General features: G+C 45.3%; 1 protein-coding gene across 1 annotated transcript in view; it reads left to right on the top strand.

Moving 5' to 3' along the window:
* LOC142564709 (sodium-coupled monocarboxylate transporter 2-like) overlaps positions 1 to 15,213 on the top strand; it is a 29,257-nt gene extending 14,044 nt beyond the window's left edge. Inside the window, exons 4-7 of the mRNA XM_075675843.1 lie at positions 1,966 to 2,138; positions 3,590 to 3,693; positions 7,176 to 7,282; positions 14,369 to 15,213. Of these exons, the coding sequence (XP_075531958.1) occupies positions 1,966 to 2,138; positions 3,590 to 3,693; positions 7,176 to 7,282; positions 14,369 to 14,455 (471 nt within the window). The 3' untranslated portion in view covers positions 14,456 to 15,213. The remainder of the gene's footprint in view (positions 1 to 1,965; positions 2,139 to 3,589; positions 3,694 to 7,175; positions 7,283 to 14,368) is intronic.
* Positions 15,214 to 17,737: the final 2,524 nt, after the last annotated feature.

Raw genomic sequence — 17,737 nt, 5'->3', positions numbered from 1 at the left:
GCAGCCCACTACCCCGTTTTAAAGGGGACGCTCATAGCATCTATCAATCAGAAGCCTGAGAGACAAGTCCGGCTGGCGTATGACGCGTTTATCAGAGTTTGCACGCATCTGCATGCCATGCATCTCGGAGGCCATGCGCAGGCTTCGCGGCGCTGCTGCTAGGTGGCGTAGTGTTCCTATAGAAGCGCCCAACCACCTACGAAATGGGTTCCGACCAGGCGGATGCTTAGAGAGTTATATGTTCCTGCTAACTTAGTGCACAGAGATTTCAGTAGTTCGGAATAGACCTTTATGGATAGCATATCTATATATTAAAGGAGCCTACGACAACGTAAGCAAATAATTGTCGTGTGATATGCTCAAGCACGTAGGCATTAATGATGATTTGGTGGAGCTGTTGAGGGACATAACCAAAGCTAATTGCACGAGAAAGCCGAAAATGTAATTAAGTAATGGATATTCACCAAGAGTAATGCAAGAACATCTCTGTCTCCATCTTTGTTTATACTCTATGTTAAGAGCTTCGAAAGATAGCTGAAAAGCAGTGAATTATAATTAGGTTTACCCTACATTAGTAATGGCCAAAGATTCGCAACAAGGTGCATGTGTATGCTGCAGCAGAAATCCGGAGACAACATGAGGCATGTGTATGCTGCAGCAGAAATCCGGAGACAACAAGATGAGGCATGTGTATGCTGCAGCAGAAATCCGGAGACCACTCAGCGCACCCTAATCGAATGCGAATTCACCCAGTGAGATCCATAGGTAACGTCAACCTTCCAGGAGTGGTTGGGTGCAATTTGGACGGAAGGATCAACCGCTCAGCAGTCGAGACAGGCAAGACACGTTTAGAGTACTGGCGGAAGAAAAGCGGAGATAAATACGACTGAATCCGTTATAAGCATAAGAAGCGGTACAATTTAGATATAGAAGTGCTGAGGAAGAGACAAAGATTAAGATGTATACAAAAATATTACAATGAAAAGGAAGTATAGAATACCTGAATAACTCAATCAGGCTAGATGACTATTTATCACCACCCTATTTCAAAAGCGATGGCAATAAATCATCAAAAATGAGCCCCTCTGCAGTACAGGCATCACACAAACTTGCTTCAACTGTGGCCATACGTTGTGTTGCCATGTTACCATTAACTATACCTATTACTATTAACATATTACCGTCGATAGTCATCGTGAGATGGGCCCTTCCGAATTCTTTTCCTACCACACTACCCTCTTATGATCCTAAAAGCTCTTAATTACATGCGGGACTCTTATAGCTGTGTCACTCTATGTGGTGTCCTTGCTATACATAAGTCGGCCATCAAGAAATACAACATTGCGTGGGCGAGGGTATCTACCATGCAAGACGTCGTTCTACACCATATTAAAAAAAATACATGATCGTTGTTTCAGTGACTGAAATACTGTACTTGTCAAATGATGCATGGGGCAAACAATTAGAAAGGAAGGAAGAGGCAGAGCACCGGTCAGCAACAAATTTTTTTCTTGGAAAGCTAGCCTTATGAAGCCTAACAGCATTCGCTTCGTGCTCAGCTCACATTTTGTTTTCTTGTTGCAGGATCACGTTCCTGAAGTTCAGTTGATTGTGAGCGCTCAGTTTCTATTGACATCCTTTTCTTCCGCGTATTGGCTGCGCCTCTTCATTTGAAAACTCCGCAGATGAACCATCTATCACATATAGATGGTGGCATGGTAAATTAATCCGCCCCTGCAAACAAGCTCTGCAGACACTCCTGCAAACAAGCTTCTCATTTATGCGTTTGCAACATTCCATGACCAGTAAAACTGGGAATTTGCGAACTTAAGCCAATCTGAGCACTATGCTTCTAAATTCGGGCTGCATTGTTCGCATAAACTGAACAAGGCAATAAATGTAGCTTTTCAACTTTGAAACCATGCCCCTGTTGCTTCACAGCTATGATTTATTGTCTCATCGCAGGGAGCAGGAATATCTACACTGCTCATGCTAGCTGTTGAAATTCTTGCATTGTGGTGGTCGATTCAGAATGGCATCAAACCGCCACACATGCCCGTATCGATTGACTACTGTCCAGACAACAACACCGTTGCGTCTTTTGGCACAAACCTCACAGTCTCCTTTTCTACGAACAGGTATGTGTGCAAATAATTACATTTATGCGTCTATGCGTGAGGTATCAATCCTGTTGCGCATTTCTTTCGTTATGAATTTACGTCTCCCAGAAAGTGGCGACAATGCCGTGTTGAGCAAGAATAGTTTGGCGAGAACGGGCATACTTAAGCTTGCACACCTTTTCAAATAAATAGTCCAGGAAAGTTATATGACATGACGCTTTTTTAGGTTGCCAGGTTTTCTTGCGACCACATTGCATCCTTACACTGATCCTTTCTTTTTCACCGCATCTAGAAGCGGGCAGTTAACTTCCGTATTCAGAAAAACAAGACCGCAGCAACAGAAAACCGTCACTACATCTAGAATGCACTTTACGTAATTATTGAGAGCCTATTTGCGTAAAATTTTCTCAGCTATTTAAACAAGACAGAAGTACAACGGAACGCTGCCTTGAAGAAAACAAGTGTTTTTGTCGAAGCGTTGCCTTAAAGCGACATTCTTTGTTCGACTACTCCTCAGCTATGTGTTCACCTGTGACTTAGGAAATGCTTGCAACAAACATGTTGTTAGGCCCTGCTAAGCACCAATTTCTTTAAAAAACAAAAGTATGACATGAAGTGAAAGTAATTTGGGCAGGATATAGTTTGCCACAGTCTGGATATGTCATTTTTATTTGAAGAAATGGTATAAGAACTTCTCCCACTGTGGTCAATGGCTGGCTAAAGGGCGCAGACCTATAGTAGAAACATATATGTATAGTCGTTCATCGGCATTAGCAGAAGAACAAACAGGTACAGTCGCCCACAAAACTCCAGGGACTGAGGAATCTGAGAAAAAACCTTGATATGTCAGCAGCCCCACAACGGAGCCTGGTGTTTGCATTTTCAGCCGCTGCTAGGATATATGAGCAACAATGTGATGTCTGGTTTTACTGACTACGTTTACAGGCTGCTCGGAACTTCAGCGTTTTACGAGAACCCGTGGTCCGTAATCTTTTGTGGTTGACTCTACAAGCTCCTTATATAGTTTATAGTAGTGCTACGTCACCAACGGCACCATGGATGTAGAGCTCAAGATCAAAGTGTTCGTCAAAGTTACCCCAAACCAACAAAAGAAATGCTGAGAGACCAAAGTAGAATAAATGTTCTCTCATTTTCAATACTTCAACACAGTACCACTGTCGCGTACGAACGCCACGCACCAGCATTATACTATCAATATTCTTAATTTAATAGCCCGCAAAATGATGTTGTTTGAGGAAGGTTCAGGAATATTCTGTGGTTTCAGTCTCATCGGATTCCCAACTGGAGGCAACTGGAGGCAATTGCTTGGTGGCTAGAGATGTTACTGTAGATTCAGCCTCATAAACCGACAAAGTGTTCATTGGAACTTTATTTACGGTTCTATATTGGCGCCGTAAAATTGATGTTCACAACTTTTGATTCAGAAATGTCATTGTACTCTTCTGCAGGTCACATAGAAATACAGCTTCTGTTTCGATATCACCATTATGGAGCTCCTTCCTTGGGATGTTGGCTACAGTTCTGCTCGGGATACTCATAAGTGTTATCACAGGTACATCAATTGCACATTGTTACAAATAGCCTACAGTTGTGCATTTTGCGAAACACATCAGTCATGTTTCTTTTCTTTTTATGTCAAAAAGTACAACCTAGGCCTTTCACCAAAAAGAGAAGGACCAAGTTATAAAATGCGAAGGCTAGTTCAGTCTACTTGAACACACTGCAATCCACCAGCATGCGTAACCATGCACGTCACAATGGCACCTGAAGTTCTTTCAGAATATGCCTCACCTTCCTGCAGCACGTCTTACGCATCAAAGTACACACCTCCGCAAAATACTTTAAATACATTTTTCACAAAGGTAACTACCTACTGCTTGCACGTAAGAAAAAAACCCACGCATAATACACGCTTGTTTTGTGTCTTGTAAAAGTTTATGCGTAGACCTCTCGTTATAATGTCCATAGGCTAGGTTCATAACAAACTGAGAAGCAATTGCACAACGACGAAATTGCAATATATAGGTAACGCTAGTTTTCTCGGAAACAAAGCAGCTATGTGGAGCTCATTGAGAGAAATTGAGCAGCTACAATGTTATGTTCCTACCATCCTAAGAATATCAGGGAGGAATGAGGGTAACGCCAAACTTCTTGGTTCATTCTATTAAGTTGACGACATGTGCATCGTTCAGCTTCATCTGGAGGCTCAGCTAAGTGTACTGTCATGAAAGCTTGTCCAACTATACCAGTCACTTCGAGGTTCAAAAGTGTCAGACTAATCATGCATATTCACATTGAAAGCCTAGAGTAAACTGATACATATACGAAATAAGGTTCAGGATTTTTGGAAACAGTTCAGATAATACAAGATACTGTCGTGTTTCTGTCCTAACACCTGTCCATCAAATTACGAGCGTTGTACTATAGGGTACAACATCAAAGTAGTTTTTTATCGCTAGGAAGATGTCGCGAACATGCAGAACCGTTCTGTTCCTGGGAAACTAGGATTTAAAACTTGACAGCCATTAATTATGCCTTCATATTTCTTCTCTTAGGAATTTGAGTTGTCAGCAGCTGCGACTTCTCTCTTGTACGCAGTACTTACCTGAAGTACTTGAAGGTTAAGTACCCAATTAATGGAGGCAGTTCTGGGACCTAACTGTTACGCGGAAGCTGACTTTCAGCAAGGTTAACACTATACAAGCAAGCTGTAATTTCCTTTCGCTGCAAGGCAGCACAAATAAAAATGCTCTGAATAGAACTGTTCTGATTTTTTCCAGAAATGTTTCGCTTTGATAATGGTTGGTCTTACGACTCATTTCATAATAAATTGAGGTCTACTTTGGATACTTGTAATCCTTAAAGAAAGGTAATCGCACTGGAGCCAGTCCGGCACTAGCATTGTCGCTTCACTTAAGACTGACATGAATTATATTGAAAGTATAATTTTTCATACTCCAAATTTAGAGTGATTTTATTTCCCATGTATTCGAAAGTTGCGATCTAAAAATTTTCTGACTACAATATATTCATACTAAAGTAACTCTAAACAGAAGCAATAAAACACTTTAAACTAATAGCGTATTCTTTAAAAACATCAGTTTGGTTATTTTCGCAGTATAAAGTCTATCAATTTAAAAAAAAATTAAGGCCAGACTCATTATTTGAACTGCACGCTGAAACGCGAGTGCTGAAGTACACTGTGAAGTCATGTATTTCAAGTGTTTTCTAATATTCGGGCCTTGGTAGGGCGGAAATGAGTTCAGTGTTTTCTATGTTTAGTCTTTGGCTATTTGGAATATCATTTGATGCGTCGTTTTTGGTAAAAAGCGAACTAGGCCCTAGCAGACGCCATCCGAATCCATGATGTCCTGGCAAGCGAGTGCGTTAACTTGAAGGTGGCGTCGCCACCAGTAATCTGTTTTCGCGTCTACTGGGCTCATCATGCCTCCTGTCGACATTCGCATTTTTTTCCCTACTTCATGCGTCTTCATCCCGTTCATCTATCCATCCATCCATCCATCCATCCACCCAACCATCCATCCATCCATCCATCCATCCATCCATCCATCCATCCATCCATCCGTCATCCATCCGTCGATCCATGCATCCATCCATCCCCTCACGCAGAACCAATGGCTCAAATTGGCTAATACCTAGAGCCACTAGGTGGTTGTAATGCCGTCGTAGTCGTTGCATCACCTTCAATCCACCATCATCATCTGGCTCTCACATGTCGCCGTCGCCACACCACCCTCTTCCTACACTCCTCACGTATTCATTATCATACCGTAGGTCTGAAGCCTGTGTGGTCGTTCCTTCGGCGTAACTCCAGCCTGCTCATATGACTCTCGTGATGTCGTTGTCGTCCCGGCTTTTACGCCGACTGAATGTCCGAAGTTGTCCAAAACCATAAACACTGGATATTCAATTCAGGTCGTGATGTCATTGAGGTCACTGCATCGCCGTAATACTGTTTTCTTCATTCGATTCTTGAGATCAGTCAATTCTTGGATCATCACCAAACCATCATCAGCATACCGACCTCATACTCTTGGCATGCAGCCGCCTTCATTACATCGTCGTCATTCACTGATCATTATGCATTCGTTGTCATAACGTTGACGCCATTGTGGTCATTCCATCATCGCCATTCTAATGCCGTCTGCCGACTCTCGCCGTGCCCTCGGCTTCACGCCATCGGAATCACAGTTTCATCATACAATTGACCTCATGCTGTCGCCGTCAGTCTATACGGTCTCACCTTACGTCATAACTTCACAAACGTCGTCCCATTGTCATTATGCCATAATCGTCATACCACCTTCATAGTTTCATCGAAGTCATTATTTTTTCGTCACAGTATCCTACTCATGCTGTTGTCCTTCAATTATGTCGCCGTTGTCATTGCCTCGTTGTCGTCGTGCATTCGTTGTCATATCGTGCGCGGTCACCATGCTGCTATGGTGATTACATCGTCGTCATTCCAGCTTTACCGGTTGTCGTCATACCGTCGTCGTCACGACTTCATCGTGATGCAGTCGTCACTTTGCCATCGTCGACATTCTATTGTCATACTGCCGTCGCCGTCACATTGTTGTCATTATACCATTGTAGTTTTGAATCACGACGTAATTGTAGCCATGCCACCATAGTCACAGCGCCTTCGGTTCCATCAGTGTCATTGTTTCTTCGTCATTCTATCATAGTCAATGCGACATCACTACGCAGACATGCTCTTGGCCGACCTTGACGAGCCTGTGCTATAGCAAAGTGGACTGATAGAGGAGAAACTATTTGTCGCACGTAGCCGAAGCAAGGAAGTTTCATAATGACCGCTACAAGTTCTAAACAAACGTGTCTTCAGTGACGTGGGTGTCGCTACATTGCTTGAATGCTAGTCGCATTACTGTCGACAGTCATCGCGACATAAATTCTGCCGGAACATTTTTGGTGTTGTAATTTATTCCAACTGCTCATCTTAATTTTCATTAGTGTCATGTTATAATAGATGCATTATTATTTCTATCGCAGGTGAGCACAGGCAACGTCATGCAGACGTCACCCACTTGAGCAGGTACTGCGTTCGGTTCTGGCGTAGGTTGGGAGTTATGGAATCCGATGAAAGCTTCTCAATAAAGGTAAATATTTTCCTTCTACTCAGAATAAGTAGTAAGGTACTAATAGGCAGTTACTGCGGCATGATTTTAGACTACAAAAATATGTAATTGTTGAGATACCATGAGAGGAGCTTTTTGCGCATGATTGACAAAAATATTTTTTTGTTGCGCAAAGCTGATAGTTAATCTAAAGCCTTTCGGAGGCTGCTCAGCGTAGAATGAATTCTAAGCTGAAAATTTTCGTAAATTCAGTCAAACGTTGCACGCATTACTTTATTATTTTGCCTATATGAGCTTAGATAGTATCTCTTAGTCCAGAATTTGCGACATGTTTGTCACAACTTCCTGAGACCCCTTGTACAATACATGAGGTCCTGTCCTCCCTTCAATCCTCCTCCAGCTTAACTCGGGAGTATTTACATAAAATATTTCTCCCATATACGTCAGCCGAGCTGTGGGTAAGAGGTTTAGAAATATTGTTGCCATCAGCGTTCGAGAAAATTGGCATTACTTCACTAGACCGTTTCGATCGCCAAAGAGACGGGTTTAGGTCATTTAGGTCATTCGAGTACCGTGAGATGACAGGTAAATGCAGGCAGAAGCACCAATACGGGCCAACTCACGGCATGACATCGTCTCGATTTCAGCATGGATGCCTACATTTTAACATAGTAAGCACGAGGAGACAATCACTTTGCCCTCGTACGTGAAGACACAACCCCTCGCACCTGACTGTTCTAACACGATTATCAAGGCTATTTGCTCATACTGCTAATAAACCGGCCGCTAATGAGAACTGACTTTGAAACCAATCATGTCACTCAGCATTTTCGCGCCTCAAGATAGCTTAAAGGAAAAAAAAAAAGCACATGTCATTTGTTGTGTGAAGTCTTTCACGCCCACTAATCTTAATAAAAATTTCGTAGCCATCAATAAAGACGTCGTTCTATAGCGATCAATAAGCTTAAAATTGCTCATCCCCTACCCATTCATCATGACTGAACAGAAGCTACGACTTGCGACAAATACTTCGCCCTTTGTAATTCTCGATCGCTTTTGCGGAATATATTTGCTTGTCGTAGGTTTTGAAGACCAACTTCCCAATTGCGCAATGTATGGTCGAAAGTCCATTTCTGCACAGAATACCGCTGGGAACACAAGCAGCAGCGCACTCGGTTAGAATACGTATAATTAAATGTTTACAGCAATTGTTCGATGTTGATGACCGTGTTGCTATAAGTGAGTTCACATGCGTCATGGCAGGGTTTCGGTGATGTAAGGTGGTGCATAGCGCATCTGCACGCATGACATTGACTCTGCTCTAAGCAGAAGCCCGGCCCGCGCTAGCAACTGCACGTGAATCGGCCACGTCGAATACGGTGGTTCTACTCTGACGCAGATGAAGAGTTGCTAGAGTTAATCGGCCTTTTCGACGATGCGATGCATGCTCCTTACTCTCTCGCAACAGTCGCGAAAGGATTTGGAACGGCCCGCTAGGCTGCATGATCTCGGAGGCCACAAGAGCGTCCGAGCAAATCGGCCACGTCGAATACGGTGGTTCTACTCTGACGCAGATGAAGAGTTGCTAGAGTTAATCGGCCTTTTCGACGATGCGATGCATGCTCCTTACTCTCTCGCAACAGTCACGAAAGGATTTGGAACGGCCCGCTAGGCTGCATGATCTCGGAGGCCACAAGAGCGTCCGAGCAAATCGGCCACGTCGAATACGGTGGTTCTACTCTGACGCAGATGAAGAGTTGCTAGAGTTAATCGGCCTTTTCGACGATGCGATGCATGCTCCTTACTCTCTCGCAACAGTCACGAAAGGATTTGGAACGGCCCGCTAGGCTGCATGATCTCGGAGGCCACAAGAGCGTCCGAGCAAATCGGGTACTCGCAGATGTGGACTGCTGCAAAAGCTCGTGCCGTACATCACGTTCGAACTCTACCAATGGTTCCACGTCGGTACGGGGCTGAAAACGGGCTCACTGTACGGCTGCCACTTGTAGGGATCAGGATGTGCCAACGGCGCTACGCCTGAACAAACCGCGCAGCGCAGTGAGCACCCGCCTGTTCATCAACCGCAGTCTGGTACAAGCTCGAGGAAATAAAGGACAACAAGCGCATGTACACTAGCAAAGTGTTAATTACAACTACATCTAACGTTTCAGGCAGGCCAGCTTGCTGTAGTTTATGTCACCGAGGGATCCTGCGTACAGAATAATACGCCGGGTAAACAGGGGCTTCCGGCTTGCCAGTTAAGGCCAAACTACGCTTACGCTTGCCGGCGCGCGAAATCTCGCACTGGCGCGCTTGCGTTTGCCGCGCCTCGCGAGTAATGGCGGTTTAAACCTACAATACCCGCGCCAGCGCCCGTCAAATTTGTCTATATTTTCACCTTTATAGATATAGTGAGGCATTTTTGTGAGGCAGCCAGAGCGCCTATATTTGTATGGAGAAGATAGACAGTGCCAGAATAGCGTTTGTCGCCTTACGCACATTAAACGCAAGCACCTTTGCGAGACATTTTGGGGTGCCTCCCTTCAGCACCTTTAGTTTAACAAACAGTAATGCAAACTTATTGAGCGTAATGTTAAATAGCTAATTTCGCTCGAAGAGAAAGTGCAGCAGCTACGGAACCTTCCAGATCCAGATCCAGTGGCCAAGCATGATGCAACACCAACGCGACGACAAGCTCCGCAAGCGCCGGCACAGAAATCTTGCTGTCGTTATTTGCACAGGGTTCTTTCGCAGCTTGTTGCACTGGTCTTTACGAGGGTTTGCGGTCATAATCACGTTGTATGATCACAGTCCCAAATAATGTTCTCTCTTATTTTCTCTGGCATCATATTATAGACATGAGCAGAAGCACCACATTACTGCTTCTTTGGCGAACATGTCTTAGTCCACAACATGCGTGAAGTCGCGGTTGAGGAAGTGTTCCTAAAAGTGTCCTTCGCCCACAAGCAGTATCCGCTGCTCCTCTTGTCGGCACTGAGAGCAAGACTGCTTTAGGCCCCCGTGGTTTATAGTTCGAAGCGAAGAAACAAGCGCGCCTGCCGGTCTTCTCTGAAGTAGAAATAGCGCAACTATTTGGTGCAGACTCCGCTTATTCGCCATCGGAGATGAGCTTCCGCTAACCATGCATGCCGCTCACCTTTTCATCTTAGAAGCTTCTACATATTTTAGCAACTTGCAAACACGCAATAATACAGACCTGTATTTCCTCAGTGCACTACCTGACGGCTACAGATGACAGTTTTTCACTCAGTGTGTTTTATTTGTTGCGCGCCACCTGCCACAAGTACCATACAACATGTGCCGATGAGAACCGTTGTGTTGAGCGCAGCGCCACTTGTGCGTCATGATGCGTAGAAGAGGCGGACTACGCTCCAGGCGGATAGGTCGGTGCACATACTCCTCTAGCTAACATAATCCTGTTGTTGCTGGGCGGACGCCTCTCGTTAGGCCTACGATCGCCGGAATCGTAGAACGATCTCAGAAATCGGATGCGCTATGCGCTATGCGCTCATAACTAAGGTTTCAGGTAACTTTAGAAAAAGTGAAAGCTCATATCAATAGTTCCTGGCGATCAACGCGGCTGAGAACGTAGCCATCACGAGAATTCACGCTGAAGCGGAAGCCGTGGGTACCGCCATGTTGGACAACGCGATTTCCTAGCGTGCGTAAGCACTAGGTATATTTGGTCGCGTCGCGCTTCTACGCGACCTGTACTGCACCATCGGCGCATGCGTGAGGCGCCTGGGCGCGAGCTGTCGCGCGCCGGCCCGCGTACGTGTAGTTTAGCTTTTAGGGTACATGCGGCCGTGATTGCCTTATGGCAAATTCGGCAAATCGCACCGGTGCCCACATGGGTGCCCTAGGGCGCCACTGATTGGGTGAAAGGGTGCATTTTGGCGCTCCTGTGCGCACCGGTGTGGTTTGCGGGATTCGTCATAACTGAATGACTAGAGTACACGCGGCCGCAAAACGTGATTGACTAACGACGCGCGAGAAAGCAAAGGCGGCGGCGAATCCTTCCGCACTCGCCCTTGCGACCATAAAGACTCAGGCATCGTCTGAGGGATCTCCCGTGACGCACCCGCTGGCGCTGATAGCGCTTCCGATTCCTGTGCGCTAATCACGAAAGGAAGGCTTCACTCCTTTCTCCAAACATGCCGCTACTTGCCCTGGACTAGGCGATTGCAGCGCGTGCGAGCATCATTGGACACAAGGACTCCCGCAAACTGAGCGTTTAAAACGGTAAGCGGCGTGGTCTTCGTCCGGACTACACCGTGAGCTACGTAGTAGCCGCCTTTTAATGATTATAAGTGAATTGATCTTGAGACACCTATGTCGCACTTTGACGGCCCTTCAAGAAATATCACGTTGCTGAGGAAGTATTCTTGCAGCGTCGGCCCTCTTACTGGCGGTGGCACTGAATGCCTGACTTCACGCACTCGATTAAGGAGCGGGGAGATCGTGCCTCTATGGCACCGGCAATACGCCCACGCCAACGATTGACGGTATATTGAGACGCTGTCGCTAAAAGACCTGTTGGGACGCCAGTACGCGCGGAGGAGAGAGACGAATCGATGGCGTGAATCCATACTTTGAACTGATTCTATTTTGCTTCAGCCCGCCTTGGCGCTGCTCGCCCTTCGCTCTCCTCTCCATCGGTGCAGAGTGGAGTCGATAGGGGGGGGGGGTTGAAAGTGCGCTTGCCTGCACAGTGTGGCCTGCTCGCGGCCTGTACAGACCATTTCATCATACTGAACCAGCATCGAAGTAACTGACTACCGCAACTTTTGGTACGGTGACTGGCTATCGTGCCACCAGTGCCGGCAATGCCGACAGCATCGGCGTGCGAACATCATTCAATGAATACTGAGCAATCGGACCCTGAGCGAACCGACAACACGATAGCGGCAGCGCCTTGACTTGTCTGTGCCCTCAATAGCTTTGCAAATGCGTGGAAAGTGCTTTCTAAGTTGAGCTACACAAACTGCAGGCCTCACACACCCTGCGCATGAAGTTTAAACGGATGTTGATATTGTTCAGCGAAGGTTAGAACGAGAGGCGCCGTCGAGCTCGTGCACGCGCTCTTTGAAGACCTAAACTAAAGCGCAAAAAGTTTGGGCAGAGGAAATTGCTCTTCTGTGTCAGTTATGGCCTCATTCATTCTCAATAAACCCTTTTTCACTTCTTACAGTGCGCGCACAATAGGTAGGAAGCAGAGACACAGTGCTATGCTAACATCGGCGCAGGATCATTTCCGAAGCCGCATCGCTCCCGAATTAAATGCAACTACGTAGAGAGGCAAGACTCCACGTTTTATTGTGTTCAAGCATCTCTTCATTTCTAAGGTTAACTGTTTACCTCTAGGTGAAACGGGAAAGAAGAGGCGGTGATTTGGTACATCCGCATAAGCCATGTCCTCGTTGAGCTGCCACCATGTGAGCCCTGGCATCCACGTCCTCGCGAGAGGACTACACGCCTTATGAATCATAACTTGTGTGCGCAGAGTTCTGGTCCAACAATACTTTGTCACGTTCAGACTGTAAGTGTGGTGAAGTGATATAGAAGCGACAATAGGCAATAACAGGCCCTGCTATACCTATCTTCTTTGGTCGCCGTTGTTGAAGTTCTTATTCACTAGTCCTTGGGTGCAACAATGCGGCTTGACAAAAAAGGCGTACACCGACCAAGTAAAACCTATTTAATAAACAAGACTTGTAGACAAGGCTTCCGTATGGAAGCCGAAACGTCTTGTCTATTAAATAAGTTTTGCCTGGTCTGTGCACGTCTTTCTTTATCATGTCTTTATCCCGACTGGAAGGGCTTCCGTCGAACTCTCGATTATAACAATGCAGCTCATATGCGCAAATATAGACGTACGGCAACGTTTTCACATCATGTCAGATCAACGGTGCCCTTTTTTCACATTAATTAGAGCAAACGACCTGCAGTGGTGGCACACGCAGGTGTGGGCAAATGTGCCGCTTTTGTAAATCGGCAGTCTAACGCAGTAAGCCTTCATTCCAAGTCCATTTCATCGAGCGTGCGAAATGTCTAGAAAATGAGTGAACGGTATACTTATGGTAGCTGCAAGGGCAGAAATGAGCGATTACAGATTCCATCGGTGGTTTGCCCTACAGCGTGATCTGGCAATTATGCACCCTTCTCAGAGCACAAGAGCTCACTTAGACCTCACTCAGCAGTCGGCGAGCTCTATCTAGGTTACTGAAGTACTATAGCGCCAAACAGACGACACAAGAAGAAGAGACACGGACGAGCGCATACATACATACTTACATACAGACATACTTTTTGTCAAGCGCTCGTCCGTGTCTCTTCTTCTTGTGTCGTCTGTTTGGCGCTATAGTACTTCAGTAACATGCACCAACTAGCCCAACAAAAAGTTCTGCTGAGCTGTCTAGGTTCTAGGAAACGTATGGTGCCCTGCAAATGCAAAAAATAGTTATTCGCGATGTCGGAAACGCCCGCCCGACGGACATTCAAGAGGGGGGCAGGCAAAGAAATTACGAGGTGACATCGCCGGCTTCCTTCCAAAGCGTTTCTAGCGGCGTGCGACAGAGGGCAGCACTGAAAATTTAAAAACAAAGCGGATCATGACATTGCTTCCAAAATTGCCTAGGGGGGAGTATTGGAAGCTTAATACAAGCTTGGCTTGAGTCGTGCCTCGCTTACTTGATTTAAAAACAATACTGGTGGGAAATTTGTGACCACTAGAAAGAAAGCGGCTCGAGGTTTCACTCACCGCTATCGTAGTGATGTTAATCACAATTTTTCCGTTTTCTCACACTGGACTTAGTTATGGGGCTGCCTTTTTTGTTTGCGTGCTTATATGAAGTCACCATTCATTGTGTAGAGATTTTCACGTTTTCTCTGTGATTCACGTCCGGGAACCCTGAGCCCCCTTTTCCCTCCCCCATCGGTATTTATTCACAATGAAAATTGTGGTTGGTGCATTTATGCTCACTAGTATTTTCACTCTAATCACGGAGTGAACCTCGCCAGTTCCATTCAAAATGTACTTGGAGTATTATGAAATTTTCAGCGTAAACATACTCTTTTTTTTTCTAGGAAACAGAAGATAGAAAAGACGAACCACAAACAACGAAGACACTTTTACCTCCCCTGAGTGAAGACAAGCAGGAATCAACCGTCTGATGTTTCAGAGCCAAATGATTTCATTTTATACCAAATAACCTCACTGCGCATTTATATATACCATGCCATCTGCGCGATAGCCCAGTAGTGACAAAATCATACTTAGATTGAGAATAGTTTATGTTATTATCAGCATTCTAATTTTGAATCGCGCCACCAGAAGTCAGTGCTACAGCAAGGGGTGACTCCAGTGGCTTCAAGAACTTTTCAGGATACCACATATCACACGATGATCTACTGGTAGCCTTGTATCATGTGCTATAGTACGACGGCGACATTGACGTTATCGCGCGATTTGAGCCTTATTGGCGCAACGGTAACTCGTGCCTCTCTGTGCCAAGACCAACGGCATGTGTGACCTTGGTCCTACCTTAGTCGTGACATTGTATGGATCCAACTATAGCTACCTACAGATTGAGCACTGCTTGAGTTGCCTGTAGGGGAAAGTACTCTACGCACTTAAGGTTAGGAAAAGGCTGCTGGCTATATTAAACATTATACTGAGCTTTCCTAAGGCAATTGAGCTCGATTCCGCCGATAAAAGAGGCCAAATCATGAAGTCATTGTGACGATAGCGAGCTCCGCGATTAATGCTGGACATTTGAAGTTCGGCGTTGTTTTAGGTTCAAATAAAGCCACTCATGCTTTTTTTTTAATTTTGAGAATTACGCCATCATTATAAACGGAATTAGCTTTCTGGCAGAAATTTGTATGCACTTCATAGCTAAACCATTGTATATGAGAGTAGTCATTAAAAGTGTGTGTACATACTTCCATTTTTGTGTTGTGTCGGAGCTAGTGTATGAGAACAATTATTCAGTTTACATGATATCAAACATGGCAGTGCGATAAACAGCTGTTAAGTGAATGACAGGTAATTCTACGCGCCACATTTGATAAGAGAGTACAATTTTCGACAGTCTAATGAAGCACTGGTGGCACTCGAGGTCTGAGTGTTTGTCCTTTGATTAAGGTGGTATTCGTAAGGGCACAAGCTCTACAGAAAGTGTTTGTGATGCATAGCAGGCGCATAAAAATCATAAAATTTATGTGTACTTACACTTTGTACTCGTCTCCACATGGACAGCAGTGCATGACGAGATAATTTGTAATCTGACGAAATGCACAGAGCCATAGCAGTCGTCTTGGCTAGTAAAAAAACTAGTATGTCCAAACAGCCCGACCACGCAGTACCGAGAAACGCGATTCAATACTCAGCCTAACTGCTGTCAGAGTCCATGCTGACCGATCCATCCATGAAGACGCGGATATGCTTCGCATAATCTGCGTGCAAATGCTCGAACACCAGAAAGTAGGCCTCCGAAGAAGGCGTCATTCTCTTAAGGTGCACCTCAGCAACATTACCATCGCAAATGACGTACTCGAGCATCCACGGTGGATTCGTTGCCTTCGTTTCAAACTCCTGTGGTTTAGCACGTCAAGGACATATAGCGCCTAATAGAAGTGGAGTTTCTGGCTTGTGCTGATTCTTCAGGGAAGGGCTTTTGCGGGGAAAGACTGACCCAACCGCAGAAGCTAGGCAAGCAGCGCATGAGAGGCCAGGTGACGTAGTCTTAGAGACTGGGCCTCGTATATAACTTTCTTTATTGAGGCTGCCTGTGAAACGCCAGGAAACAAGCGGAGATCTTCCCTAAGCATAATCTCTAGGCGTTTATATTGAGTCTAGGATGGGTATGTGATGGGCAGTTGGCGAAGTATCCTGTTTGTCGATATTGCACTAATTTGAGCATACAGTCTTGGTGGTTGTCCCAGCACATGCCGGCAATTCTCTAGAGTGCAGGATGTGCAGGATGAGATGTTTCTGTTGCATAGCCCACAGTTCGTCGCCATAAGAGGCAGCTGTCCAGTAACGTACGCAAGAAGCATACACGTCGGATTGGATGACCTCCGAAGTTCAGCGGCAAACACGCAAGCTTTGCCTTAGCCCTGAAAGAGCTCAATGGAAATTCATCTGCTGCTATTGACTGATCAAGTGTAGATAAATAAGTTAGTCAAAAACAAAAGGTAAGGTTATTCAACACACATTTTAATCTGAAAAACGATGATTTCTGGATGAGGCTAAACAAATTCTAGGCAACTTATTCTACGCTGCGTGGCGTTTTGCGCATTCGGAATTAACTTCTTGCCAGTGAAGACGGTAAAACGCAAGACCGCCACCACTTGACCCTAATGGCCACGCACAATACTCTCTACGGGATCGGCCCCATTTGTTATGTCGCTGTACTCAGGGTCGATGTGCTGACTTGAGCGGATCGATCCTGGAGATAGAGCAACATCAAACGTCCATTTACACGGCGAAAGACCTACCAAGCAAAAGCGCCGGATCTCTAACATTAGGCGAATAGACATTGGAAGGAATCGTGCTCTCGATGAGAAATAATTCTTGGAATGAGGATGCTTGGTATCATTTGTTTTATAACCGAGTAATTCCATAGAAAGCAAGGCGAGCAGCCAGGACAGCTGTGAGGTAGCAACGATGGTAGCGCTGTCCTGCGCTTGAACCCTTCGGCCAAACAGCAGCACACAACCACGGTTATAAGTTCCAGAAGGATTCACAAAGAAAGCTTCGCTTCGAAATTAATCTGTGAGCAATACGTTCCCGACGGTTCTGACTGCATGACAAATACGTCACGAGTGTGAAAATGCACCTCCGAAACTTCATTTTAAACCAGCCACTTCTTTTCATGCATTCGCCACGCTCTATGAGCGACTACCTTGCCTAATGAAAGACTACCGCGTGGAGTAGAGCACACAGACAGTTGTAGTTGCCTGTTACTAGTGGGGTAGTATCAAAGCGACCAATTTGGTAATGCTTCCATATTTGACTGATACCTTCACCCGCCGCTTCATGATTTGATGTGGTCAGATAGATGGCCATATTTTAAGGTTTTCACTGAATGGCCCACTGGCGTCCAAAAAAGAAAAAATGAAAAACCGTGTGCGCACGCTCTTGGATTGTTTGTTCTTTCTAAGGAGAACATAATTTTGTGAAAACCATATTTATTGAAAAAGAGTTTTCAACCTGTGAAATGCCGAAAACCTCACCTCTGTCTGTTGAACCTGTGGCTGTCGGTGAATTGCCCTAGATGCCAAAAGATATAATTTCACCTATGGTTGAATAGCACGTAATTATTAAAGCAGGACTAAGTTTTTTTGAAAACAGATAACGCTTTATAAGACTTATGAAGACTTTCCTGAGGGCCGTCAAATTTCTTCGACTATCATATAGACGTATTCACAAATATCATTTGGCTTCTACGG

Source organism: Dermacentor variabilis, chromosome 11 (assembly GCF_050947875.1).
Source record: "Dermacentor variabilis isolate Ectoservices chromosome 11, ASM5094787v1, whole genome shotgun sequence".
Classification (NCBI taxonomy): domain Eukaryota; kingdom Metazoa; phylum Arthropoda; class Arachnida; order Ixodida; family Ixodidae; genus Dermacentor; species Dermacentor variabilis.
This window is presented reverse-complemented; position numbering and strand designations above follow the sequence as displayed.